Source organism: Lepisosteus platostomus, chromosome 6 (genome assembly GCF_059453375.1).
Source record: "Lepisosteus platostomus isolate fLepPlt1 chromosome 6, fLepPlt1.hap1, whole genome shotgun sequence".
Classification (NCBI taxonomy): domain Eukaryota; kingdom Metazoa; phylum Chordata; class Actinopteri; order Semionotiformes; family Lepisosteidae; genus Lepisosteus; species Lepisosteus platostomus.
The window spans coordinates 16,528,270-16,554,350 of record NC_142616.1 but is presented as its reverse complement, the minus strand read 5'-3'; the positions used below and the strand labels follow the sequence as shown (position 1 = coordinate 16,554,350).

The 26,081-nt window shown below is 52.3% G+C and overlaps 4 protein-coding genes across 12 annotated transcripts; 2 read left to right on the top strand and 2 right to left on the bottom strand.

Moving 5' to 3' along the window:
• Positions 1 to 123: 123 nt before the first annotated feature.
• LOC148660811 (uncharacterized) lies at positions 124 to 19,355 on the bottom strand. 4 transcript variants are annotated; one of them, XM_088638063.1, is made up of 2 exons: positions 19,217 to 19,355; positions 124 to 3,107 (listed from the first exon to the last, which is right to left on the bottom strand). In XM_088638063.1, exon 2 carries the CDS (start codon positions 2,958 to 2,960, stop codon positions 1,302 to 1,304), a length of 1,659 nt encoding a protein of 552 aa, XP_088494189.1. In that variant the 5' UTR covers positions 2,961 to 3,107; positions 19,217 to 19,355; the 3' UTR covers positions 124 to 1,301. The 4 variants fall into 4 exon arrangements, with proteins under 4 accessions (XP_088494189.1, XP_088494188.1, XP_088494186.1 ...); XM_088638062.1 differs by lacking the exon at positions 19,217 to 19,355 and adding an exon at positions 18,983 to 19,121; XM_088638060.1 differs by lacking the exon at positions 19,217 to 19,355 and adding an exon at positions 18,960 to 19,092.
• On the top strand, positions 6,101 to 11,841 carry LOC148660813 (uncharacterized). Its single transcript, XM_088638075.1, has 2 exons — positions 6,101 to 6,547; positions 7,789 to 11,841. Exon 2 carries the CDS (start codon positions 7,936 to 7,938, stop codon positions 9,358 to 9,360), a length of 1,425 nt encoding a protein of 474 aa, XP_088494201.1. The 5' UTR covers positions 6,101 to 6,547; positions 7,789 to 7,935; the 3' UTR covers positions 9,361 to 11,841.
• LOC148660812 (uncharacterized) lies at positions 13,180 to 19,350 on the bottom strand. 6 transcript variants are annotated; one of them, XM_088638048.1, is made up of 5 exons: positions 19,217 to 19,350; positions 17,679 to 17,821; positions 15,466 to 17,444; positions 13,604 to 13,713; positions 13,180 to 13,459 (listed from the first exon to the last, which is right to left on the bottom strand). In XM_088638048.1, the coding sequence occupies exons 3-5, from the start codon at positions 17,295 to 17,297 to the stop codon at positions 13,212 to 13,214; spliced, it is 2,190 nt and encodes a 729-aa protein (XP_088494174.1). In that variant the 5' UTR covers positions 17,298 to 17,444; positions 17,679 to 17,821; positions 19,217 to 19,350; the 3' UTR covers positions 13,180 to 13,211. The 6 variants fall into 6 exon arrangements, with proteins under 6 accessions (XP_088494174.1, XP_088494172.1, XP_088494170.1 ...); XM_088638046.1 differs by lacking the exon at positions 19,217 to 19,350 and adding an exon at positions 18,983 to 19,087; XM_088638044.1 differs by lacking the exon at positions 19,217 to 19,350 and adding an exon at positions 18,960 to 19,081.
• On the top strand, positions 17,995 to 25,878 carry LOC148660810 (GTPase IMAP family member 2-like). The gene is made up of 3 exons (XM_088638094.1): positions 17,995 to 18,556; positions 21,508 to 21,893; positions 23,448 to 25,878. The coding sequence occupies exons 2-3, from the start codon at positions 21,884 to 21,886 to the stop codon at positions 24,239 to 24,241; spliced, it is 804 nt and encodes a 267-aa protein (XP_088494220.1). The 5' UTR covers positions 17,995 to 18,556; positions 21,508 to 21,883; the 3' UTR covers positions 24,242 to 25,878.
• The last annotated feature ends 203 nt before the right edge of the window (positions 25,879 to 26,081 follow it).

Below are 26,081 nucleotides of genomic sequence, written 5' to 3'. Positions count from 1 at the left end.
GATGGACTGTTGTTCTGTGCAGGATGTACCCTGCCTTGCGTCCGAGATTTGTGATGTGTCAGGTTTTCCACTTTTATTCCAAGATAGCTTTTAAAATAATCGGAGAACTCCACATTCAGCGAAATCTTTTCTGTCACTTTTACTTCCATACACTGGGATCTAATCGCGTCCTATGAACCCCAGACCCAAATCCCCACACAGCCAGACACGTGGAACAGACAGGCCGTATCTGGGTCCAAGCACGGAAAACCTTCAGCCTGGGGCACCAATAACTACATTCTTAGTGTGGGGATACTGGGAAAGCACACAGGACTAGGATCTTTCTTACAATTCCAGCTTTGATGATCAGGTGTTTGAGTTATATTGGGGGGTTACTGCAGTCAGTTTTGAGTCCTGTTACAGTCTTTCTGAAATAAACTCTGCCTCAGTTACTGCGTGCTCCACTGCACACTGCTCCAAGAGAACGTGTCCTCTTCCATTGCTCTCAACAACCACAGGGATCATACACAGCAGGCTAAAGCATTCTAACGACTCCTGAACACATTGTGGAAGTTCTCTGTAGGTTTGGGCGGCACAGTGTTGCAGTGGTCAGTACTGGGTTCCAGACATCAGGTGCTGTCTGTGTGGAGTTCACACGATCTGCCCGTGCCCCGTGCAAGGCGTATCCGAGAGATGCAATAGAAGAGTTTTCAGGACAAGTGATGCTTTTTGGATGATCTCGATATCGCGCAAGTGGACGTCTGCATACAGGCTTGTGGGTAAACACGGCAGCTTGTGTCACAGAACAATAGTGCCAGAGTTGATGACAGCTACACATGGGTAATAAATAGTCATATCTTTAATTTATCTGCCACCTAAGAAAGTGGCTTCTCAAAGCGCTTTACAGTGAGAAAAAAAAGCACATGAGAGGAGACAGCAGAATTACACAATTGCAATACGGGTTTGGAATACAGCAGGAAAGCCAAGGGGCCGAGACAGAACCAGCTGAAAGAAGGTTTTGAGTCTGGATTTGAAAGAGCTCAGAGACAGCGTCTTTCCGATATCCTTACAGATAGAATCCCAGAGCTTTGGGGCGCAGCAGGAGAAGACCCTGTCACCCCTGCTGGTTAAGATCAGGGGTTCCCGGTCCTGGTTTTGGGCACCCCCCCCCCCCCTGCTGAGCTGCAGATACGGGACAAGAGGCATGTGGGCCACCAGGCTTTGTCAGCAGTGGGCCTGGCCTGGACCTTCAACTCCTACTTGGCAGGTCTCTGCCACAGCACAGGGAAAGCTTCCACTTGACATCCTCCTGCACCGCGGCCTTAAGACTGCAGCCCGCAGCCCTGCGGCTCCGCGCCCGGAGAGACCCCCGCAGTCCTGCCTGCTGCCTCCCTGGAGTGGATCTGCCGGTGACGCTTCAGATGGGACGAGTCGCCGAAGCTCTTGCCGCACTGGGGGCAGCAGAAGGGCCGCTCTCCCGTGTGCGTGCGCTGGTGCGTCCTCAGGTGGCCCACCGCGCTGAAGCTCTTCCCACACCGGGAGCAGGAGTACGGTCTCTCTCCCGTGTGGATGCGCTCGTGGACTTTCAAGACCTCCAGGCGGCTGAAGCTCTTGCTGCACTGGGGGCAGCAGAAGGGCCTCTCTCCCGTGTGCGTGCGCTGGTGCGTCTTCAGCGTCTCTACGTTGCTGAAGCTCTTCCCGCACTGCGGGCAGCAGAAGGGCCTCTCTCCCGTGTGCAGCTGTACGTGCTTCTTCAGGTTTCCCGACGTAGTGAAGCTCTTCCCGCACTGGGAGCAGCAGTGCGGCCTCTCTCCCGTGTGAACTCGCTGGTGCGTCTTCAGGTTGCCCGAGGAACTGAAACTTTTGCCGCACTGGGAGCAGCAGTGCGGTCTCTCCCCTGTGTGGATCTGCTGATGCATTTTCAGGATTTTTAGGCTCCTGAAACATTTCCCACAGAGAGGGCAGGGAAACGGTCTCTCTCCTGTGTGTGTTTGTTGGTGTGTTTTCAGATACGCTAAAGTGCAGAAACTCCGTCCACACTGAGAGCAGCAGAAGGGTCTCTCCCCCGTGTGAGTTTTCTGGTGTCTTTTCAGGACTCCTGATGTGCTAAAACTCTTCCCGCACAGAGAGCAGCAGTGTGCTTTTTCTCCCGTGTGAGTTTGCTGATGTGATCTCACGTTTGCTAAGTAGCGGAAACTCTTCCCACACTGGGAGCAGGAATACGGCCTCTCTCCTGTGTGGATTCGCTGGTGTGTTTTTAGTTGTCCTGACTGACTAAAACTCTTCCCACACTGGGAGCAGCAGTACGGTCTCTGTCCTGTGTGGATTCGTTCATGTCTTTTCAGAGTCCACAGAATAGCAAAACTCTTCCCGCACTGGGCACAGCGGTGGCAGTCCGCAGGGTCTCCGGGGGTCTCCACTGTGCTGGTGCTCACAGACAGTGTTGAGGGGGTGGGTGTGCTGGAGGGTTCAGGGCTCTGACTCCCTGCAGTGAGCCCCTCTCCTGGGCCCGCAGACTGCAGGACACACTGGCCTTCAGTCCCGGGCTCGGGCTCTGATTTAATAACAGAACCAGATCCAGGATCATTCTGTCTGTCACTGATCTTTTGCCCTACTGAATCTGCCGTGTCCACAGCCTCCAGCTCATTCATCTCCATTTTAATGTAATCAGACACCAGGCTGGGTTCAGACTCTGTTTTAATGGAGTGTAGCTCAGTATCATGGAAGGACTGGAGGTCACTGTGCTGATTTGACTTACTGTGATTTTTCTCATTTTCTCTTTTAACACAAGGAAACCCTAGTCTGAGCTCTGAGCCTAGTTCCACAGCGTCAAGGGACTGTGTCCTGGAACACGTCTCAGTGTAGGTGGAACTCAGATGACATTCATTTTTGACACAATAAGGTGTAAAATTGGACCCTTCTGTCTCAGACTCCGGTGTGGAGAGTCCCTGTGGGACGCCCTCACTGTCTGTCTCTGCCATCTGGACAGACTCCAGTCCCCCGAGCTCCTCCAGTAGCTGTGGGCTCTGTGTCCTGCCTCAGACTGGAGCCCCACTCCTGCTCCCAGTGCTGCTGCTCAGTGGGAGCCCTTTCCCCAGTGTCAGGGAGAGCGCCGGCCTCTCCAGCTCCTGGGGAACAAGCAGACAGCAGAACGAGCCTGTGAGCAGCATTCTGACCCTCAGCTGATCAGACTGATCTAAATAAAGTGCCAACTTAATGCATGTTACAGTCGTTGAAAGATTTTCAGAATGATCTGCTTCCAAATTGGTAGCAACAGCCATTCAGAAAGGAATAAAGTTTTAATGAATGAATGTACAGTATACAACCATGTGCCACGTCATTGATGAAGATCGTCTACTTTACACAGTGGGTGGTAGGAGTGTGGAACAAGCTGCCCAGCTATACTGTGAAACCCTAACTTCTCTCAGGAAACAGCTGGAGGAGATCCTCCAGTCAGGACAGGACGCACCAGTTTACACAAAGGGTGGCAGGAGTGTGGAACACCTTGGCTTCTTTCAAGAAACAGCTGGAGGAGGTGTTGTGGTCAATTACTATTTCACACACTTGATTGATCCAGTAGGCTCGTTTGGGAATATGCCTATGGTCTCATGCTAGGTGACCCAATAAGTAAAACGTATTTGGCTAACGCCGTCAGAATTACATAAACATTTGAAAATGTTAGGGTAGTAAATGAAGACACGCATAGCAGAGTAATGGAAAACAGCCCCTCACCCAGCGCCCGGGCTCTCTGCTGCTGTCTCTCCGTGTCCGGGGGCTCGGGGCGCTCACAGCCCGAGGAGGAGGAAGGGGGTGAAGATGACGTGTCGCCGGATCTTAGGAGGCGCCTGTCCGGTGCTGTGTCCTACACTGTTGTGGTCTGTGAGAAAGACGCATTCATCATTCCGACAGCTCTCACTTCCCCACCACAGCGACTCCAACACATACAGTACAGCAGAGCAGCCTGAGCCAGTTTCCTATTGGCGGCACCTTTCGAAATAAAAGTCCCCCAGAATGAGCCTCAGGAAAAATAATCGTGGACACGCAGCAGACCCATTCCACAGAAGACCGGCGCTCACCTCGGACCCCGCAGCGCAACTTCCGCCTGTGCGGAGAGCTGCATCAGGGGAGTCGGAGTTTCTCTTTTTAAAGTTTTTATTTAAACGCCAGAAATACAAAAAAGGAGACAGAATAATGAAATATATACAGAAATAGAGACACTTCACAGCCAGAGGAATTCACAATTATAAAAGCTGAAAATTAATCTTTTTACATATTTCCATTGTATGTCTTGGCTTTTGATTCTTCAAGTTTCTAATTAATTTAAATAAAATAATTATTCAACCTTAAAAGCATTCATAAAGGGAGCGATATTAGACCATTTACTTTTGTGGATGAAGTATTTCGCCAAAATAATTAACAGATTAATAACACAAACATATATTTTATTCAAAAAAGGTCTAACGAAATTTAAAATAATATCAAAATGTCTAAATTTAACATTTACATTTAAATGTTTAACAATAACATTTTGCAAAGCTATCCAAAACAATTTTGTTTATATGCAATTAAGCAAATGTAAAAAAGATTCCTTCTCACTATTACAAAATACACATAAGTTATGTCGTTCGTGTTTAAATCTAGAAAGTGACAATTTTTAGTTTTTTCTGATTTCTCTGATAATTTATTTTTGGATGAAGTAGATATAAAAGATAAAAAATGTAATAATAATTATACTAGGAACTTGTGTAATTTATATTTTATACCTTCTTGTGTCTCTTTTTTGAATACTATGTTTAGGGATATAAACTGGAAATTAGTTTGGACAATTGCTGATAGATACTGTATTACAAATAAAGTTAAGGAGTCAGAGTTTCTCGTCTTTTGTCGTTGTAGCAGACGCATATTACTCCCGCCTAGTTTATCGAAGAGAAGACGAACTAACTTTTAATTAACTCTTTTTTACTCTGGTACTGAAACCTGCCTAGACTAGATGTCAGTCTTTAACAAAATGGTGCATACCACCGGTATAGACCTCTTCCAGGGTCGAGCCCTACCGCAAATTCCTGCTGTAACCTAATTTACACTGACCCCCTTCGTGCGGTGCGACATATTCGCAACAATGAAATAAAACGTGACCCAGAGATTCTGGTACTCCAAACGTCTGGCACTGTCCTTTCACTTCAGTGATTTGTTTCGTCCGCAGTGCTCCCGTCCTCAATCTGCTAACAATAAGGTCATTTCTTTTCTTAACTAATAGATCTGCACTGTTAATGTGCTTTGTCAGGCGTCTTGTTCTGAGGCTGTTCTGCAATCCGTTTCGAAGTTAGCACAGCTCGTCTGTCTTGAAGAAAAAAGCTCTCCAACATTCAAGACACGGAGCTCCCGCAATTCATGGTTTAGTTTAGTCACTATATCACAGCTGGCAGCCCAGTGGAGCTCAGCAGGTGTGAGCCTGCTCAGTAGCTGGACGGGAGACCTCCTGGGAAAAACCTAAGGTCACTGCTGGAAGAGGTGTTAGTGGGGCCATGAGGGGGCGCTCACCCTGCAGTCTGTGTCGGTCCAAATACCCCAGAATAGTGATGGGGACACTATGCTGTAAAAAGGTGCCGTCCTTCGGATAAGACGGAAAACCGAGGACCGAGACCACAAACTCTATGTGGTCATTAAAAATCCCAGGTTGTTTCTCGAGAAGAGTAGAGGTGTTACCCTGGTGTCCTGGCCAAATTCCCCCCTGGCCTTTACTAATCATGGCCTCCTAATAATCCCTCTCTCTGAACTGGCTTCATCTCCAATTACTCTCCTCCCCACTAGGATGTGTGTGAGCAGACTGGCGCATCATCCAGGTGGGGCTGCACACTGGTGGTGGTGGAGGGGATCCCCATTACCTGTAAAAGCTTTGATTGGAGTGTCCAGAAAAGTGCTAATAATAATAAACGTAAGGACATGAAAGCTGTGCGTACCTTATCTTCAGTTACCTCACTTAATCTGTTTAGTAAAGTGCAACTGTATTATGAACCCCTGATGATGTTACGTGCACTCTTGTGTGTAGTATATTACAGTATGTTTTTTGTTGCGATGGAAAAACGGAAACAGCACAGATGCGCGCGCATCCACAAGCGTGTGACGTCATTAACAGAGGACGGGAGTGGAGAGGCCTTGCGTGGCCCGGCGGAGGCTGACGTAAAAACCTCAGGAGCCTCACGTATACCGCGATCTAAAAAAATGAAAAGCGGCCTTTGAAGATATTCAGGGAGACTTGATTATCCATCCTCACCGGCTATGTGGTTGGCAGGTGTTTGATTCAAACCCATCACAGAAACCGGTACTGAAGGAGGTATTAAACTGGACGTCTGGGCGTGTGCGCGGTTGCACGCCCGTGCGGGACACCTCCTGTGCTTGCAGGGAGGAGAGGGTCAGATCCCGCAGAGCTAAGATAAAAAAGATCTCGGTGAACAGAGATCGAGTGTACAGTGCTCCCCAGCACGACTTTATTAACTTCATCGCCGCCAGCCTCCTCCTCCTCCTCCTCCTCGCACGGCGAGAGCGCCGAGCCGCCGGACACGGGAAGGTGAGCGCACCTCTCCGTTTGTTCTCCGATCGGTGTGTCGTTGCCATGCCTCGGCGAGAAACCGTCCAGTTGTTAAACCGTCTTGGTTTCTCTGCGCTTCGGGGTTTCAAACGGGTAGCGAAGGGGTACCGGGTAAGGGGCCGTGCTTGGACATACGGACGGAGCCGGTCTGGAGGCGGCGGCCCGGCCCGGCCCGCGATTGGTTTGAACCTGTTCGCTGGGGCAGATGGAGTGAAGCTGTTCAGACAGTGCCCGTGTCAGGGTACCTGCTGATCTTACGCAAGCTCTACTACGAAACCGGATCTGGGTTTGATTGAGTTTTGCATATGAGTATACGGCTGTGATACGGTTACCTCTCATGAGGAATGAATGTAAAACCCTTGATGTTTCCAGTGCTTAAACGGACCAGTTCTGCTGACATATGTTTAAATCGGTTAATTCTCTCGATAGAACTGAGCAGTGTTTTTGAAATTAATGGACATGTGTTACAATAGACTGTGAAATGTAAAAGTACCGAGATTAATAACCTCAATTTCAGCGGGGATATTGGTTTGAAACCTAACGCCATCAGTGTTTTGCTTTTGAACTGATAAAAAAAACATGAATGAAAGCATGGATGCTTTTTTTGGAATACAGTTTTCTCAAAATCTGTCTCAGTAGGTTCTTTTGTTCCGTGGTTACTGACAGTAATATACCAGTTATATCACCCAGCAGCTCCCAGCTGGCAGCCCAGTGGAGCTCAGCAGGTGTGAGCCTGGTCAGTACCTGGAGGGGAGACTCCTGGGAAAAACTAAGGTTGCTGCTGGAAGAGGTGTTAGTGGGGCCAGTAGGGGGTGCTCACCCTGCAGTCTGTTGGTCCTAATACCCCAGTGTAGTAACGGGGGACACAATACTATAGTAAAAAGATGCTGTCCTTCTGATGAGACATAAAACCGAGGTCCTGACTCTCTGTGGTCATTAAGAAGGTGTTACCCCTGGCCTTTACCAGTCATGGCCTCCTAATAACCCCCCTTTCTGAAGTGGCTTCATCACTCTGCTCTCCTCCCCACTGAGAGCTGGTGTGTGTGAGCAGACTGGAGCATCATCCAGGTGGGGAGACGCCATTACCTGTAAAGAGCTTTGAGTGGAGTGTCCAGAAAAGCGCTGTATAAGTGTAAGCAATTATTATTATGATGCCAGATACAAACGTTTAGTACAGGCTGCTGCTCACAGGCTCGTTCTGCTGTCTGCTTGTTCCCCAGGAGCTGGAGAGGCCGGCGCTCTCCCTGACACTGGGGAAAGGGCTCCCACTGAGCAGCAGCACTGGGGGCAGGAGTGGGGCTCCGGTCTGAGGCAGGACACAGAGACCACAGCTACTGGAGGAGCTCGGGGGACTGGAGTCTGTCCACATGGCAGAGACGGACACAGAGGGCGTCCCACAGGGACTCCCCACGCCGGGGTCTGAGGCAGCAGGTTCAACTTCCTTGCCTGCCTTTGAGAGCAGCGATCTGAGTTCCGTCCGCACAGCAGCTCGTCGGCACGGCCGGCCTCTCCGGGCTGCGGGGTCCCGCCGAATTAAAGCGGAGAGCGAGAGGCCGAGCCGCTGCCTGTCGGAGCCGCCCCGTGCCTCGCCGTCCCCCCCCGACGCGGAGCTGGGCTCCGTCAAATCGGAGCCCGATTACGTCAAAATCGAGATGAGCGGGCTGGATGCTACCTACGCCTCGGAGAGTCCCAGTGACGCCGACTGTCAGTCCTTTGTGGGGAGAGTCATTAAGTCGGAGCCCGAGTTCGGTGCTGAAGGCCAGTGTGTCCTGCAGTCCTCAGGCTCGGGAGAGGAGCTTGGTGCAGGGAGTCAGAGCCCTGAACCCTCCAGCACGCCCTCCCCCTCCACGCTGTCTGTGAGCACCAGCACAGTGGAGACCCCCGGAGACCCTGCGGACTGCCATCGCTGTCCCCAGTGCGGGAAGACCTTCAGCAGTCGCACCAACCTGCGCACGCACCAGCGCACCCACAGGGGCAAGAGGCCGCACTGCTGCTCCTACTGCGGCAAGTGCTTCGGGCGGCTGGAGACGCTGAGGACGCACCTGCGCCTGCACACGGGGGAGAAGCCCTACTCCTGCCCCCAGTGCGAGCTGCGCTTCACCAACCTGGGCAACCTGAACTCCCACCAGCGCACGCACACGGGCGAGCGGCCGCACAGCTGCTCCCTGTGCGGGAAGACCTTCAGCGCCGTCGGCACGCTGAAGCGCCACCAGCGCACGCACACGGGGGAGACCCCCTACTCCTGCTCCCAGTGCGGCAAGAGCTTCAGCCAGTCGGGCCACCTGAAGCGGCACCAGCAGATCCACACGGGCGAGCGGCCGCACTGCTGCTCGCTGTGCGGCAAGAGCTTCACCACCTCGGAGAAGCTCAAGCGGCACGAGCGCATCCACACGGGCGAGCGGCCCTACTGCTGCTTCCAGTGCGGCAAGAACTTCAGCACCCTGGGCTACCTGAAGACGCACCAGCGCTTCCACACCGGCGAGCGGCCCTACTGCTGCTCCCACTGCGGGAAGAGCTTCAGCCTGCTGGGGCCCCTGAAGGCCCACCAGCGCACCCACACGGGCGAGCGGCCCTACTGCTGCCCCCAGTGCGGCAAGACCTACACCGAAGCCCAGAACCTGAAGAAGCACCTGCGCACGCACACGGGGGAGAGGCCCTACTGCTGCGACTACTGCGGCCTGACCTTCCGGCTCAAGGCGCAGCTGAGGAAGCACCTGTGCGTCCACGGGGGGGACGCCTCGCTCCCAGAGCCCCCGGCCGCCGCCGCCGCTGGGGGCGCGCCCCTCGTCTGAGACCAGGCCGCGGCGGCGTAGCCGGTCCGTCCGGGTGCGGTGCCCGCAAGCCTAGCCACCACTGAGCATCCCGGAGTCTGCGTCTTCTCCCTGCTGCAGCGGGTCTTGCCTTCTGAGAAGAGCGGGGTTTGCGAGCTCACATCCAGCTGTGCCACCGCCGTCGAGTGCGTGCCGAGTTGCACGAGGCTGCGTTTGGGCAAAGCACACGTTTCTCACAATACCTCCCTTGGTGTATGCAAGGACGATGTACTCGAGTGTCTTCTTGTTTATTTAAAAGCGTGGCATTAACACGGGGAGAGATTTAGCCGTCAGCTGTTGGTAGTTTTTGTTGTTACAGGCGACATGTTCCGATATTTCGCCTTCCCCTTGGAACGGCGGCAGTAGCCCCCTTGCCCTCACCACCGCGTGCGTCCTGTGGAGTTGCTCTCCTTGCTACACAAGAGTAGCCAGCAGGGGGCGCCAGCGAGTGCTCGGGCTGCAAATGTGAAAGTGCTGCCGGTTCGAGAGAGGCTCAGGCCTGCTGGACTGTAGGTAAATGTCATTTACATAACTCTAGGGGGCGCCGTTTGTCTGGTGCTCCGTTTTTCATTACTCTTAATCCCAGTTCCAGGCATGCTGGAGGACAAACTGCTAAAGCTGTGGGATCTTTCGCTTCTGCCTTTCTGGAAGTTGTGCTGTCGGCTCCGTTTTTTTCCCTCTGCGATCCGCCTGCTTCCCTCGGAGTTTGAACGCGCCGTCGAGCTTGGTAGGCGCCAGAGACATTTTACTGTTCCAACACAATCCCTGTGGGTGTGTCTCTCCTTGCATCAGTCTGCGGAATTTGACTGGATGTCCCTGTGTAATGTAAGGATAATGGATTTGCAATTCCTGCGCAGTTTCTAGAGCTTTGTGCTAAGTATGTCCAAAAACAGCGCTGCTTTTCTGGATGTGCGTTTCTGCCAGCACTAAAGCAAAGTGTGTTTTGGACTCAGGTTTCCTAGTCAGTGGACACTAATTACAGATTTGTAGTAGTATTAAATGGATTTTGTTACAGTTTCCTTATGTGGGAGGATTCATTTTCAGATTTAAACGCAATGGCCGCTCAATGCAAGTGTAAAATGCAGTACCTACCAACAGCACTATTTTCTTTCTGGATTGCGGTCTTTAGCCTGCAGAAACTGCACAGGTGTCTGTGGGCCTGCGGACTCTGGCCTCGTCACAGACTTCTAGGCCAAGGTGTTTGGTCTTTTCTTTGAGGTGAAGCCTGTAGCTGGTGTAGGCCTGACTGACAAGTTTCTGTATTACTTGTTCATGTGTGGTCCAGCACAGGGGGTATCTCAGGCTAGCTGGCCAAATTTCCCATTGGCCCTTACCAATCATGGCCTCCTAATAATCCCCCTCTCTGAACTAGCTTCATCACTCTGTTCTCCTCCCCACCAATAGCCGATGTGTGGTGAGCGTTCTGGCGCACTATGGCTGCTGTCACGTCATCCAGGTGGGGCTGCACACTGGTGGTGGTGGAGGAGAGTCCCCATTACAGAATAAAGCGCTTTGAGTGGAGTGTCCACAAAAGCACTATATAAGTGTAAGCAATTATTATTGTAGTTCAGGTGGGGAGCTGCGTCAGCATGCGTAGGCTGCAAAGGAACAAGTAAAAGGTTTATTCCATGCTGAAAAAAAGAAGAAAGAAAACACAACGTTTCGGCTGTGGAGCCTTCTTCAGGTGTTCTTCAGGTGTAACACCTGAAGAAGGCTCCATGGCCGAAACGTTGTGTTTTCTTTCTTCTTTTTTTCAGCATGGAATAAACCTATTACTTGTTCCTTTGCAGCAATTATTATTGTACATGGCAGTCAAAGAACTTCCACTAAGACCGTTAATAAAATGAATTTCCCCTTTAGAATTAGAATCTTCTACAGGTGCTACAACCAGCCCATATTCACCCATGTCTGTATTTCAGACATCTGCTTCTCTGTTGTGGATGGCAGTAGGTTCACAAAAGCTCCCTTTGACCTTAATTTAATGCCACCGCATAAACATATACAGTTGTTAAAAGCATGTGTGTGTTATTTTTGCTAGTTTTCACAAGCGCCAGTATGTAATGTTCTCTGTGTCTAACTTGATCAATGCACAAAGCTTACATTTTCCCTGTTATAAAGCAGCCAAACCTTGTCAGAAAGATGACCACGAAACGTCGAAATATCTTCCCCGGGTGTTTCTTTCTTGTTACTGAGTGTCATGAGGTGTTGTACCGTTGAAATATTTCTCCAGTGTCTGGAGGGGACACCAGGCTTTTCTCCGAGAGCAGCGCAGTGCTCCTGAGAGGTGAGATCTCCTAGCTCTGTGCTGTTACTCAGTCCTTAATGACCCGCCTGACCCTGAGGACCAGGGAGTCAGTAGAAGGGGGGACATTGCTCTATATTAAAGGCAGACCAAATGTGATGGTCGATTGACAAAAATCTGTAAGAACCAATTGGGAATAAAACCAACTTCTGTTTCCAGTACTGTGCAGTCTATGCATTTTTTTTAAAGGCTGGGTTTTTCTAGTAGCACTAGAATATGTAGCACTAGATTTCTTATTTTTCTTGTGTCCAGTTTGATCTAGCTGCAAGGTTTCCTTCGTGCACAACAGATACAGATATGGATAGAGGTGAACCAACCACTGATCGCGTCACCTTTCAGGGGAGACTGGAAGGCGCAGAGTCCTTATCCCCCTACAGATGTGACTTTCCACCACTGGCTCCTCAGCCAAGCACAGAAACTCTCAGTCCGCTCCTGAGCTGCTGCTTGGATCAGGGGGAGGGGATTTACATCAACATCCATCCAGCCATTTTCTAAAAGCTTTATCCAGTACAGGGTCACGGGGGAGCTGGGGCCTATCCCAGCAAACAGCGGGTGCAAGGTGGGATACACCCTGTACAAGACACCACAGACAGCCACACATACTGTACCAGGGCCAGCTTTTCCAGAAGCCAATTAACTTACCAACATATCTTTGGACTGTTGGAGGAAAACTCATGCAAACCCAAGGAGAACATACAAACTCCACACAGATCCAGCTGGATTCAGCTCCTGGGGTGCTGTCTGTGAGGAGGTTGCATGTTTTCATTGTGTTTTTTTTTTTGCATGTGTTCACCTGCTCCTCTTGGGTTTCCTGTGGGGGACTGTTGTGTTAAAGGTAGAGCTGCAGTCTATGAATAAGGCCCATGAGTTTGTCCATGGTTCAGTTCCCGGAGTGCTATCTGGATGGAGCCTGTATGCTCTTCCCTGGTTTGTGTGAGTTTTCTCCTGTGGTCCAAAGACATGCTGGTAGGTTAACTGGCCTCTGGGAAAATTGGCCCTGGTGTGAGTGTCTGTGCCCTGTGATGGACTGGTGTCCTGGCTTGCGATAGGCTCTGGCTCCCAGCTGAGTCCTGTATTGCACGAAATGGGTCGAAAATGGAGGGATGTCAGTCTGCCCTGTGATGGACTGGTGTCCAATCCAGGGTGTTTCCTGCCTTGTGCCCACTGCCTGCTGAGATGGCCTGCTGTCCTACAGAGTTCCAGGGTATTTTCTATGGTCATTTGCATTGATCTCTGCCAGTCCATCACAGGGCACTCTCTCCTGACCTATACAACCAGCTGCCTGCGGCTCCCTGAGAACAGGAAGCACTACTTAATACAAAGGGTGGTGGGAGAGTGGAATAGGTCATTCTGTCAAGTTGTTGAAAGTAACAACTGGCTTGGCTCAAGAAGAATTGCTTACTGAACTGCTCCAGTAAAATATCCAGTTGAGTAAACAGACGCAGAAGTTGTCTATAGATAAAAGCATCAGCCAAATGAGTAATAGTTATAACACGGTGTGAAATAACATGACTTTATTATACTTGTAGCCTCACACCAGACACAAAATTGTTCTCAACAATGACAAGGTGTTACGACACAGTACTACAAAACATTTCAGAGTGGCGCTCACCATGATGGCCTTGTCATAAAGCCTTCTGCGCGCAGTCCTGCTCGAGTGGGCAGGAACTGCAGGGTTTGAGCGGCTCCCGGCATGGCGCCAGATTCCGGGAGATTCCCAGGTTGCCACTGGGACATCGCCATTGCAAGCAATGTCACCCGCTGTCCCACAATGCTTTTCTGTTGGGAGGAATCAGGCCATTTAAAAACAAGACTTTGACTAAGACAATGGCTGCCCCTCCCTCCGGCGGTAGGTTCCACTCGTAGGTGTCTGCGACCGCCCGGGAGGAACAGAAGCCAGCTCTTATGCTTCCTCGTTCGTACCGGGCTCCGGCCGGATCCAGTTCGTTTCGTGTCCAATCCTGGGGCTTGTCGCGCCTGCCGGCTGGGGTCTGCTCCCGCCCCCTTCCTCAGACTCAGCTGTGCACGTGTGCCTGCACGACAGGAGAGGGCAGGGTTATACAGGGAGCCGGGTGGCACGAATGCCACCTTGGGAAATCAAATGAAGGGTCATCCATCCATCCATCCATTTTCGAACCACTATATCCAGTACAGGGTCGCAGGGGAGCAACAGGCAAAAGGCTGGGTACACCCTGGACAGGACAGCAGTCCATCACAGGACACACCCTGGACAGGACAGCAGTCCATCACAGGACACACCCTGGCCAGGACACCAGTCCATCACAACACCCACCCTGGACAGGACAGCAGTCCATCACAGGACACACCCTGGACAAGACACCAGTCCATCACAACACCCACCCTGGACAGGACAGCAGTCCATCACAGGACACACACACCTACATGGACACAAGGGGTGCCTGCGGATTCAGCTCGGGGCCCCAGTGCTAACCACTGTGCCACTGTGAGTCCATGAAGAGTCATTTTTGCCTCCATTCAGAACCACCCTGCAAATCTGTTTCCCCCTCTGAAATTGCATGCCCTGGAAAAATCCTTCCAACTTCCACTCTCAGTAACACACGATTATGTTTATGCATAAAATGATTTAGCTGTATCAGATAAGGACAGATGCACACAACCCATGTCTGCTGGTTTCCCTGTGGTGTCTAAAGATAACTAAAGTTTTAATTCTCCTCCCCACTCATTGCTGATGTGTGAGGAGCGTTCTGGCGCACTATGGCTGCCGTCGCATCATCCAGGTGGGGCTGCACATTGGTGGTGGTGGAGAGAATCCCCGTTACCTGTTAAGCGCTTTGAGTGGAGTGTCCAGAAAAGCGCTATATAAGTGTAAGCAAATATTATTATTCACGTGGGAGTGGTAAAATATTCCACCAGCGTAATCACTGAGCGGAATTACTGAGAGATAAGCTAAGGGCGGCACAGGTGGACTCTCCCCTGAGGCTCAGGGCCTTCGGTGTATGTGGAACACGCTACACATTTTTTAGGAATCAGTGGTGGCAGTGGCCATCTTCTACGCTGTTGTGTGCTGGGGCAGCAGCATCATGACAAGAGATGTAAATAGACTCAATAAACTCATCAAGAAGGCTGGCACTGTGCTGGGGATGAGCCTTGACCCCCTGGCGGTGGTGGCTGAGAGGAGAATGCTGACCAGGCTGTCAGGGTGTGTAACACTGCCCTAGGCTCGGACTGTTAGCCCTTCATCTGCTCGTCTATGGACAGCATGTTGCACTAATGTACTTTTTGGACATTTTTGGCATTAATATACTGTTTATACTGTGGTACTTTCAATCTGTATACACCTATGCACATACGCACATGCGGATTTTGCACATATTTTATTGTTTTACAGTGACTATTAGCATATAAGAGGCTTACCTTTAGAAATGTATGAAGTGCATTAGGGTTAGGGTAGGAGAGTTAGGGTTAGAAGAAGATTAGGTTAGGGTTAGAAGGGTTTGAAAAGAGTGCTTCTTTGTACCAGTCAACAGAAAAATACACCCCACAGCTCCCAACTCCCTGCCAATGTGTTAATGAAAGCCCTCCAAATTGCACAATGGGCTATTCATTCGTTCTCTTCGCCCAGGGGGAGGTGGGAGTGTGGAACGAGCTACCCAGCCATATTACTGAAGCCACTATCCCGACTTCTCTCAGGATGAGTCCTCAGATCAATGACCTACTAACTACCACACGAGCTGAATGGGCCCCACGGCCTGCTCTCTCCCGTGACCCGTCCTATGTTCCTGAGGGAGGCTGGGACCACTCACCCGTGGGGCCCGGCACCAGAGGGCCCGGCCGCGCCGCCGTCTGGCCTCCTCTTGGCGTGAACCTGCTGGTGCACCTTGAGGTGCGCCGACTGGTTGAAGCTCTTCCCGCACTGGGCGCAGCTGAAGGGCCGCTCCCCGGTGTGGATGCGCTGGTGCCGCTTCAGCTTGGCCAGCTCGTAGAAGGTGGTGCCGCAGTGGGCGCAGCAGAAGGGCCGCTCGCCCGTGTGGTTGCTCTGGTGCTTCTGCAGGCCGCCGGAGGTGATGAAGCTCTTGCCGCAGCGGTCGCAGCCGAAGGGCCGCTCGCCCGTGTGGATGCGCTGGTGCACCTTCAGCCCCCCCGACTTGGTGAAGCCCCTGCCGCAGCGGTCGCAGCGGTAGGGCCGCTCGCCCGTGTGGATGCGCTGGTGCTCGCGCAGCTGCGTCTTGACCCGGAAGCTCTTGTCGCAGGAGCCGCAGCGGTAGGGCCGCTCGCCCGTGTGGATCAGCTGGTGGTTCTTCAGGCTCTTGGAGAGGCTGTAGCTCTTCCCGCACTGGGCGCAGCAGTAGGGCTTCTCCCCGGTGTGGGCGCGCCGGTGCGACTTCAGGCTCTCCGAGCTGGTGAAGCGCTTGGCGCACTGCTCGCAGCCGTAGGGCTTCTCCCCCGTGTGCGTGCGGCCGTGCGTCTTGAGCTCGGCCGCCAGGTGGAAGCGCTTCCCGCACTGCGGGCAGAGGAAGGGCCGCGCGCCCGTGTGCACGTGCTCGTGCTGCTTCAGGTGCCCCGCCTGGCTGAAGCTCTTGCCGCAGCGCGGGCAGCAGTAGGGCCTCTCGCCCGTGTGGACGCGCCGGTGCTTCTGCAGGACCCCCACCTGCCGGAAGCTCTTCCCGCACTGCGAGCAGGAGTACGGCCGCTCGCCCGTGTGGATGCGCTGGTGCGTTTTGAGGGCGACTAAGACGCTGAAGCTCTTCCCGCACTGGGAGCAGCAGAACGGTTTCTCTCCCGTGTGAAAGCGCTGGTGGGTTTTCAGGTTCCCCAGCTGGCTGAAGCTCTTCCCGCACTGGGAGCAGCTGAAGGGCTTCTCTCCCGTGTGGATGCGCTGGTGTGTCTTCAGGTTTCCCAGGTTGCTGAAGGTCTTCCCGCACTGGGGACAGCGGTGGCAGTCCGCAGGGTCTCCGGGGGTCTCCACTGTGCTGGTGCTCACAGACAGTGTTGAGGGGGAGGGTGTGCTGGAGGGTTCAGGGCTCCGACTCCCTGCACTGAGCCCCTCTCCTGGGCCCGCAGACTCGGGTTCTAATTTCACGGGTCTTCCTGTAACAGACCGAGGTTCTGTTTTAACGGCTCCTTCTGTAATGGAATCGGGTTCTAACTTAAACTGTGTGTCTGGGATCAAGTGGGGTTCTGATTTAATGGGGACCTCTGTAAAAGATGTGGGCTCTGATTTGATGGGGACCTCTGAAACAGGCATGGGCTCTAATTTAATGGGTGTCTCTGTAACAGACTCAGTCCTGGGCGCCTTGGGCCTGCCAGTAGACTGCTGGGCCCCTGAACCAGCCGTGCCCATGTGCTCCAGACAACGTAGCTCGGTGTTGTGGACGGGCTGCAGGCTGTCCTGATCTGGCTTCATGCAGTCCTGTTCTTCAGGCTCTGTTTTGATCATTTTGCTCACTTGAGCGTTTTCAAAGCTCTGAGCCATAGTGCCAGGGACCTGTGTATTGGAACGGGAATGATCTCCAGAGTGGATGGAGTCCAAGTCAGTGTCGTTTTTGACACAGCAGGGCATGAGGGCTGACGTTCCTGCCTCAGACCCCGGCGTGGGGAGTCCCTGTGGGACGCCCTCCGTGTCCGTCTCTGCCATGTGGACAGACTCCAGTCCCCCGAGCTCCTCCAGTAGCTGTGGGCTCTGTGTCCTGCCTCAGACCGGAGCCCCACTCCTGCTCCCAGTGCTTCTGCTCAGTGGGAGCCCTTTCCCCAGTGTCAGGGAGAGCGCCGGCCTCTCCAGTTCCTGGGGAACAAGCAGACAGCAGAACGAGCCTGTGAGCAGCAGCTCTGAGAACAGTACAGTAGACATGAGTATTTGAAGCACATAAAAACCCAACTCGAATAAAGACACAGCAGAACCACATGTTCTTTCACAGTCTGTCCCAATGTGGTGTTACAACATACGTCCCTAAATGGTTTAATATCCAAACCACTTTTCTTGTGGTCCATGGTACTGGAATTGTTTTAATTTCATTACCTTCCCTGCTGTGTTGCACCACCTGCGGGAGGAGGGTCCCCAGCGCTGGCCCTGGAGAGCCCCAGTCCTGTGACGGTCTTTAAAAGCCACTCACAGGAAATCACCTATCGCCAACGATTGAGCTCCTGGACAATGGTGAAACCCTGAAAGGAGGGCAAGGCTGTTGCTGTCCGAACCACCACAAAATGACAGATCACCATCCATCTTCTGGGCGCTTTATCCAGTACTGGGCCGACGGGAAGCCGGAGCCTAACTCTCACCAGGGCCAATCAACGTCCACTGCACCACTGCGCCACTCAATGACAAGGACAGATCGCCCGCTTTCAATTCTCAAGATGGAGGTCTTTAAAAATGGACATTTTCCAGACAAAACCGGGGTAGCTGTAAAACCCCAACACTTTGAAATAATGTGTGTGTGGCTGGCCAACAGGAGGAACGTACTTTCACTGACCCGCCACTAGAGGGCGCAGGCGCCGAGTCCATAGTGTGTGCAGAGATTCACATGTGATGTATTAATTGATTCATTACAATGGGCAGAGTCACATTCCCACATTCTCACAATGGGCTTCATTTAGTTTGGCTTTTAGAGGGTTGTTTAGAGGAGTAATTCTGTATAAGAACTTTGTGGGTGGTATGGTGTTCAGGGCTGCTATCTGCAGGGAGCTTGTGTATTCTTGTGCTTGTGTGGGTTTCGACCGATAATCCAAAGACATGCTGGGAGGTAAATTGGCTTCCGGGGATCTTGGCACTAGGAGTAAGCGTGTGTCCGTGTCTGCCCCACGAAGGATTTGAACCCTGCCTTGTGCCTGCTGCCTGCTGGGATAGACTCCGGCTCCTCCGCCAGCCTGTTCTGGATAAGGCGGTTAGAAAACCGACGGGTGAGTTTTCGATCATGCCAAACTCCCGGCTTCTCCCATCTAAATCTGTAGGCACGTCTCTGCTCTGCCTTGTTTTTCACGCAGTAAAACACGACCCTTAACGCAGGTCTGCAAACCAAGCAAATTAACGCACGAGTTTTATTGACGGGGCAATCATTTCTCTCAGGCACCTCCTAATTAGGAAGGGCACCTGCTCTGATAACCCCAAAAGTCGGCATAGGAAGTTGAATCGTTCCGACTCGCGGAAGATAAACACCGTTTTAAAGGGAGACCTGAAGATAACAGCTCTTTTTTAACGTATTGATCATTCAGAAAGTGCTGTAATGCCCTGTGCTAGGAGTCTGCAGCGTACCGGATGTAATGCAGCCTTGCGGACGGGGTCTTTACAAGAGGAACCATTTACCTAGAGCAAGCCCACTCACACACCTCAGCCTACTAAACCCAGTCCCGGCGACGCGCGCGCCGCCATCGCGGTCACAGTCCCGGGCTCGCTCTCGCCGGCACGCGCTACAGCTGTCGGCGTCTCGGGCCGGACCGCGGAGGGGGCGGGACGGGTAGGGCTGTCATCAGGCATCGCCGTGCGCGGCCCTCCGGTGCGGCTTGTGGCGTCTGGCCAGCGGACCCGACAACATGGCTGGGCAGTTCGCGCAGGACACCCACCTCCCCCTGCTTTGTTAAAGGAGCAGCGGCAGATTACGGTTCCCTCTTACGGCCCATGGAGCCCAGACGTGCAGTCGGGGTGCTGTAGGACCCCCGTCGGCCCCGCTAGCACGCAGGGGGACCCGAGGCGTAGCCGCAGGCTGGAGGGACAGGCGGCGGCGCCCTGTTCGCTCTCGGTCGCTTCCAGGTGCGCCCAGCTCGGCTCTCCCGTGTGACGTCACGGCCTTGGCGACTGTTGCTAGGGGTCCTGCGATACTGTCTGCGGCCTGCAAAGCCGTTTGGATGCATTTAAATTAAAATATCACAGTAAGGCACGACTGAAGTGCTTTAGATATCACATTATTGGGGTGCGGGAGCTGCTTACAAGGTCCACAAGTCAGACAGGGAAACATTTCCGGACACCATTCTCGGTGTTTTCACGATTTAATCTTTATAAATTAAAGGAGTGCTTTTAATTTGCTTATACTCAAACACAGAATGCAATTTTAAAATTTTGGAAAAAGAAGAGTTTGAGTGAAGTGCTTCCAGCCTCATTAGAGAAGTTAAAAAAGAGAACCTCAGGCACTGCGATTCAATTGCCTCAATTTAATACATGATATACCCAATAGTCCACTGGCCAACAATTAGCCAAGCAGGAGTCTCCAGACCCCTTTGTGGAAAACCTCAGTCCATCATGAGGAAACTTAATCAACGCAATCCTGGATCAAATTTAACACATTTGTGTTGATGAATTACACAAGTAATTTAGAAACATTTCCAAATATTATAATTCCAGTATGTTGATGCTCTCTTTTTCCGCTCCCTCTCTCTCTCTCTCTTTTTCAGGATCTTTAACACAGGCCTTTGCCAAATAAATAAAAAAAGAGACCACATTTACAGTACAACAGTTCTTCTGAAGATACCAGAGTCACCGCTCAGGCCATAGTAATGCGTGGGATTTTAAATAATCAACAACGTCTAGTAGGAGGGTGGTGGGAGTGGGGAACAAGCTGCCCGGCCACGTTGTTGAAGCCATGACTTCTTTCAAGAATCAGCTGGATGAGCTCCTCCAATCAGGACAGAAGACTCTGCTTTACACAAAGGGGAGTGGGAGTGTGGAACAAGCTAAATGATGAATGAATAAACTACTAGCTACCTCCTCTTGTTTGTGGCTGAATTCTGACAAAGATATTTAATGTTGGATCATTTTGATCAATAAATGAATGAAAAAGTATATCCTTTAGTGTGTCATTTGTTTTATTGGGTTCTCTTTATCTATTTTTATGACTTGGATGAAGATCTGATCACATTTCAGGTCACATTTATGCAGAAATTCAGAAAATTCTGAAGGGTTCACAAACTTTCTGGCACCACTGTATCTGGCTGATGCCTTTATCCATAATGGCTGACAGTGACACAGCTGGGCGCCTTACTAAAGCAATCTGAGTGATGGAGCTGACTCGCAGGGACAACAGCAGATTCTGTCCTGAGATTTGAACCCACGCACTTCCAGCTCCGAGCCAAGAGGCCTGGCCACTGCTGAGGGGCAGCTCTCAGGACACTGGTGTGGAAACAGTAGTCCATCACACCTGTCCAAAGGCCTTCTTACTGTCCAGCTGCCAGAACACGGGATATCCTGAAATATCTGTAACTCACAGACTCCTTGATTTTTACCTGGCTTATATCTGTGAATCTAAAGAGGCAACTTCTGTAACTAATAGTCAGTGGTAGGAAGCCATCACCACAGCAACCAGGAACTGCAGGAGGTGAGGATTTATACACAGAAGCTTCGTAATTAAATATCATGTGTTAATGCTACTTAAGGGCAGGAATATTGATTAATACTGATAAACTAACAAAAATGTACCTGTATGTGCAAAAACTCTATTTTCCTGCTTATGAATACCATTATTGTTGCAAGCAGAAGTTCTTCAAGAGGTAGAATTAAATACGCTGTGTGAAAGGAGAGTTAGACGGACCAGGCAGATTCCAGGGCTGGGGGAGAGGTTAGGAGAGAAAGGAGAACTGATCACTTTGAAGTTGAAAACAGTTCTGTAAATGGAAAAGAAACCAAGGTTGCAGTAGCACCAGCCGGAACTGGTTCTGAGCTGAGAGAAACCAGCAGGAGAAAAGCAAGGCCCCAGCTCACACCTCTGTCCAGCCAGAGAAGACAAAAGCAGGGTCCTGAGAGAGAGAGGGGGAGAGGCCTCTCAAGCTGGATCTCCCATGTGCATGCAAATAAAGACCCTCTGCTCCAGCCGGGGCTTTGTTGTCCACTGAGAGATTTTATACAAGGACATTTTCCCCCACAGAATCATCCAACATCGATGAGCGATACAAGAGAGTCGAAAAGAGCCGATCTCCTCAACTCCTGGCGCTGGCCTGGCGGAGAAGACTCAGCCTTGTGAATCACCCCCCGGGCTCCCCCAGGACAAGACAGAGCCCAGCCCAGATCCAGACCCCGCCGTGTCTGTACAGGGTACGACTCGACTCCAGCTCCCCCCTTGGCGAACAAAGAGGCAGACCTCGCCTCCAGGGGGGGGGCTGCATGCCGCGGCCGAATTTACCTAAGCAAATCGCCGCCTATCCTTCCGGCAACCTGCCTGCGCTGCACGGGCTCAGAGCCGAGAGCTACAACAGCAGCCGCCTGCTCAGGGAGGGAGAGGAGAAACTTCAATTACCCTGACCATGTCCCAAGGTTAGTGTGCGCTTTCTTTCCAGAATTGTAATACTAACACACTAGCGTGACGGGAGAAGTAACTATGAGAGGCATGATGATTTTAAGCGATACGGAATAACTAAGGTTGCACAATTGTTTCTGGAATGTGTCCCCACTGTGTCCGAGTATGAGATGTTGGCCACATACAGATAAAGAGCTATTTCACCTGTTCTGTGATATTTACACAACAGGAGAGTTACAGGTATTTCCAGCTGGGGTTTTTATATGTGGGCAGTATGGTGGCGCAGTGGTTAATGTTGCAGGGCCCCGGGTTCAATTGCTGGGGTGCTATCTGCGTGGAGTTTGTATGTTCAGTCGAGGTGCTCAGGTTTCCTCCCGCGGTCCCAAGGCATACTGGTGGATGACCGGGGAAAACCGGCCCTGGTGCGAGTGTGTGTCTCTGTGTGTTTGCGTAGTGTCCTTGTAAGTAATAGGATATAATGGAGGAAAACATCATACCAGCCGAAAACTGCGAGCGAATAAGCAGCGAAATGAGAGTCCCTCTGCTGGATTTGCCTAAACAAATGACTGTTGTTCCTCCAGCCAGCCCTCGGCCAGACCTCATCCTGTTAGAGTTTCCCTATCAGAACACGCAGACATGGAGCCACTCAGAGGTGCAACTTCACTTGGGCAGCATGTCTTCAGGCCCCAGAATGAAGGAAATGCACCCGGTGGACATGCAGACTCCCCACAGAAGGTGCCCAGGGATCCGGGGGCTGTGAGGCAGCAGCGATCGCTGCCCCGGCCCCCACTGTGCCCACCACTGTCAAATCCCTGTTGTGCCATGCCCTTAGATGGAGACTGGGGCACGACAATGAGTAGTGACCGATCTAGACTCAGCGGAGGAGATTAATAGGTTTATTGGGCTTAATTAGGAGGGTGTTTAGGAGATGTGGGGGCGGAAGAGCTCTGGGAGGGTCCTGGGAAAAAGACCTGAAAAGGGCACGTGAGACGTGCCTAGGCTGACTCAATGACTGAGCCCTGAGGCATGCATCAGGGCTTAAATAGTCTGTGAGGTTCCCCTAATGAGGTAGAAAGGCCCAGCCTGATCTCATTTGAGATGGCCCTGACGAGCTCCTTCCACGTGGGATGGAATTCAATGCAGGTGTACTGGAGCTCATCGGGGTGTCACAGTCTCCCTGTGTTTTAGTTAAATTCTCAAAGATCACCTGCTATGAATGAGTGGTCAATTTCCATTGGAAAGCACGGGAGGGACAGTGGCCTCTCAGTGCTGGGGTCCTGGGTTCGGTGTCCTGTCCAGGGTGTGTATGTGTCTGTCTGTGATGGACTGGTGTCCTGTCCAGGGTGTGTGTGTGTGGGTCTGTGGTGGACTGGTGTCCTGTCCAGGGTGTGTGTGTGTGTGTGTGTCTGTGGTGGACTGGTGTCCTGTCCAGACTGTACCCTGCCTTGTGCCTGCTGCATGCTGGGATAGACTCTGGCTCCCCCGCGGCCCTGTACTGGAGAAAGCGCTTCAGGAATGGATGGGAACGGATATAAGAAGCATGCCGGCTTGTCGCTCGCCTGTTCCCGCAGGGCCTCGGAGCGAGACGAGGATCGTGCTGCTGGGGAGAGCGGGATCCGGGAAGAGCGCCACGGGAAACACCATCCTGGGAGCAGCCGCGTTCGCACCCGGGACAGCCACGCAGAGCTGCGCCAGAGCCGAGCGGCGCGTGGGCGGGCGGCAGGTGGTGGTGATCGACACCCCCGGCTCCGTGCTCGAGGGCGAGGGCAGGGGGCCCGAGGCGCGGAGGTGCGTCTCTCTGGGCGCCCCGGGGCCCCACGCCTACCTGCTGGTGATCGACCCCGGCCGGCTCACGGCCGAGGACGAGGCGGCGGCGGCGGCGGCGGCCCGGGTGCGGCGCGTTTTCGGGGAGGCGTCCGAGAGACGCACCATCGCGCTGCTGACGCACGGGGACCGGCTGACGGAGCGGCGCCAGCAGGAGGCGCTGGAGGGCCAGCGGGTTTGGCGGGAGATCCTGCAGAGGTTCGGCCGCCGCTACCACGTCTTCAATAACGGGGACCCCGGCGACGGCCGACAGGTCGGGGAGCTGCTGGACAAGATCGACCGCTTGGGCGAGGAGGGCGGGACGTGCCGCCGGGCGGAGGAGGGCGAGGGCGTCCCGCGCAGGAGGGGGGGCGCGATCCGCGGCACCGAGAGGAGGCCGGCGGCCCAGCGCGGCGCGGCGGAGGAGGAGAAGCCGCCCGCCCCGACGGGGGGGCGCTGGTTCGGCCCCCTGCGGGAGGAGGAGTGGGCCCTGCTGGGCCTGGCGCTGGTCACGGTGGGAGTGGTGGCTGGAGCGGTGGCCGTCACCACTGCCATGGCGTAAACGGGGCTACGGCGTGCCCATCAGTCCCTGTGACAGGCCACGCCCCAGCGGCCCTGGATCTGAAACCTTCGCTCGTGATCAGTGGTTAAAACCACCAGTTCAAGTTCAAGTTCATGTTTATTTGTCATATACAAATATACAAGTACACAGTGCAACAAAATACCTTCCCCCTGGTCCATGGTGCAAAGACAGATAGGACACTGACACAGATATTGTAGACAGGATACACATAGTGCAAAGTGCAAATTTCAAGGCAATACATGATACAATCTACACAACACACCCTGTTTCTGGAATTGGTGTGGGTGCAGGTAGATTCCAGGGTGTCGAGGAGCCTGACAGCCTGTGGGAAGAAGCTGTTACAGAGTCTGGTGGAGCTGGCCCGTACACTGCGATATCTTTTCCCAGGTGGTACAAGGGCAAAGAGTTTATGGGAGGGGTGGGAAGGGTCTTCTACTAAACTGGAGGCCCTGTGTCTGCAGCGTTTGTGACAGGTGACAGAAATGGAAGGGGGGAGGCTCCAAAGATCTTTTAAGCTGTTTCCACAATTCGTCGCAGGGTCTGGCAACAACCAACCGGGTTCATCCTTTCGCATGTGCGCCCAGATTATTGTCATCCATTTTCTAACTGCCTTATCCAGTACAGGGACGTAGGGGAGCAGGATTCTATCCCAGCAAGGGCCAGGCACAAGCCAGGGTACACCCTGGAGGGAACGGTAGTCCATCACAGGGCAGACAGACACACACACAGGCACAGACACGGATACACGTTCACACCAGGGCCAGTTCGTCCAGGAACCAGTTAACCTGCCAGCATGTGTTTGGCCTGTGGGGGGAAACAAGAGCGCTAACAGTAGAGCAATACAAACTCCACACAGATAGAACCCCCAGAATCGAACCCAGGGCTAACCCCCACTCCACCATGAAAAAAATGATTTTCTCTGGGTAGCAGCTTGGTTCACTGCATATCTCTCTTACTCCCCTCCCACTCTCCCTGTCCCTCCCTTTCAGCCCTGCTGCGATTAAAGGGCTCTGCCTTCCTTTTGATCAGGAATCAAAGCTTAATCAGATGAGCAGTGGGGCCCAAGGTCCAACTGTGGCTTCACCACACCCTGTCACTGTAAATCCTGGAAGTTCTGTTCAGTTCGCACCCTGACCAGGCTCTTTGCTAATGAGATCTGATAAGATCGTGCCATAAGGGGTGCCAGAGGATGGTAGGTTCAGAGAAGATGGCAGATCCTGTCAGAACTACATTCCCCACGAGGGCGGCTGGTGAAGTTCCACAGCCTTCTGGGGAATGTAGTTCAGCACGTGATCTGCCATCTTATTCCAACCTCCCACAGGGGACAACACTGCTGTCAAATTCCATTACTGCTGTCAAATTCCTGCTGTGAAAATATTCTGGAAAAAAAAATCAAATCCAGCTTTAGAAATTGAGTGATGGTTTTGTTTTTCTATCAGTACGTTATGAATTTGTGTTTTATTTACCTGTAATGAAAGTTCAGGTTGGCAGGAGTCTCACTGCCTTCTGGTCCAGGGAATTCTCCTTTTGGAGGGACATTTATTTTTCATTTCTGTTGTTTCTGACAATGATGTGAATAATCTGCTACTTATTAAAATTCATTATAAAAAATACAATTGTTCATGCTTGCATTTGTGCGACAATCACTGAATATACCCTTTCATTTAGTTTCTATTTCAGCATTACATCATAGGAAAGGTATAAATGAGTTTGGAGCTGTTTGATCAGACACAGTAAGGAGAGAGAGGCAGCAAGACAGCGCTAATCAATCCCGGGACTGGGATGGAAACACAAGCCCAAAGGGAGAGAGAGATGCAGT

Coding starts and splice junctions, on each gene's coding strand:
- LOC148660811 (XM_088638063.1), bottom strand. CDS start 2,960: ATGGCAGAGACAGACAGTGAGGGCGTCCCACAGGGACTCTCCACACCG.
- LOC148660813 (XM_088638075.1), top strand. CDS start 7,936: ATGGCAGAGACGGACACAGAGGGCGTCCCACAGGGACTCCCCACGCCG.
- LOC148660812 (XM_088638048.1), bottom strand. CDS start 17,297: ATGGCAGAGACGGACACGGAGGGCGTCCCACAGGGACTCCCCACGCCG. Junction 13,714..15,465: donor TCTGGTGCCGGGCCCCACGG/GTGAGTGGTCCC, acceptor CCTGTCGTGCAG/GCACACGTGCACAGCTGAGT. Junction 13,460..13,603: donor CTGGATCCGGCCGGAGCCCG/GTACGAACGAGG, acceptor TCCTCCCAACAG/AAAAGCATTGTGGGACAGCG.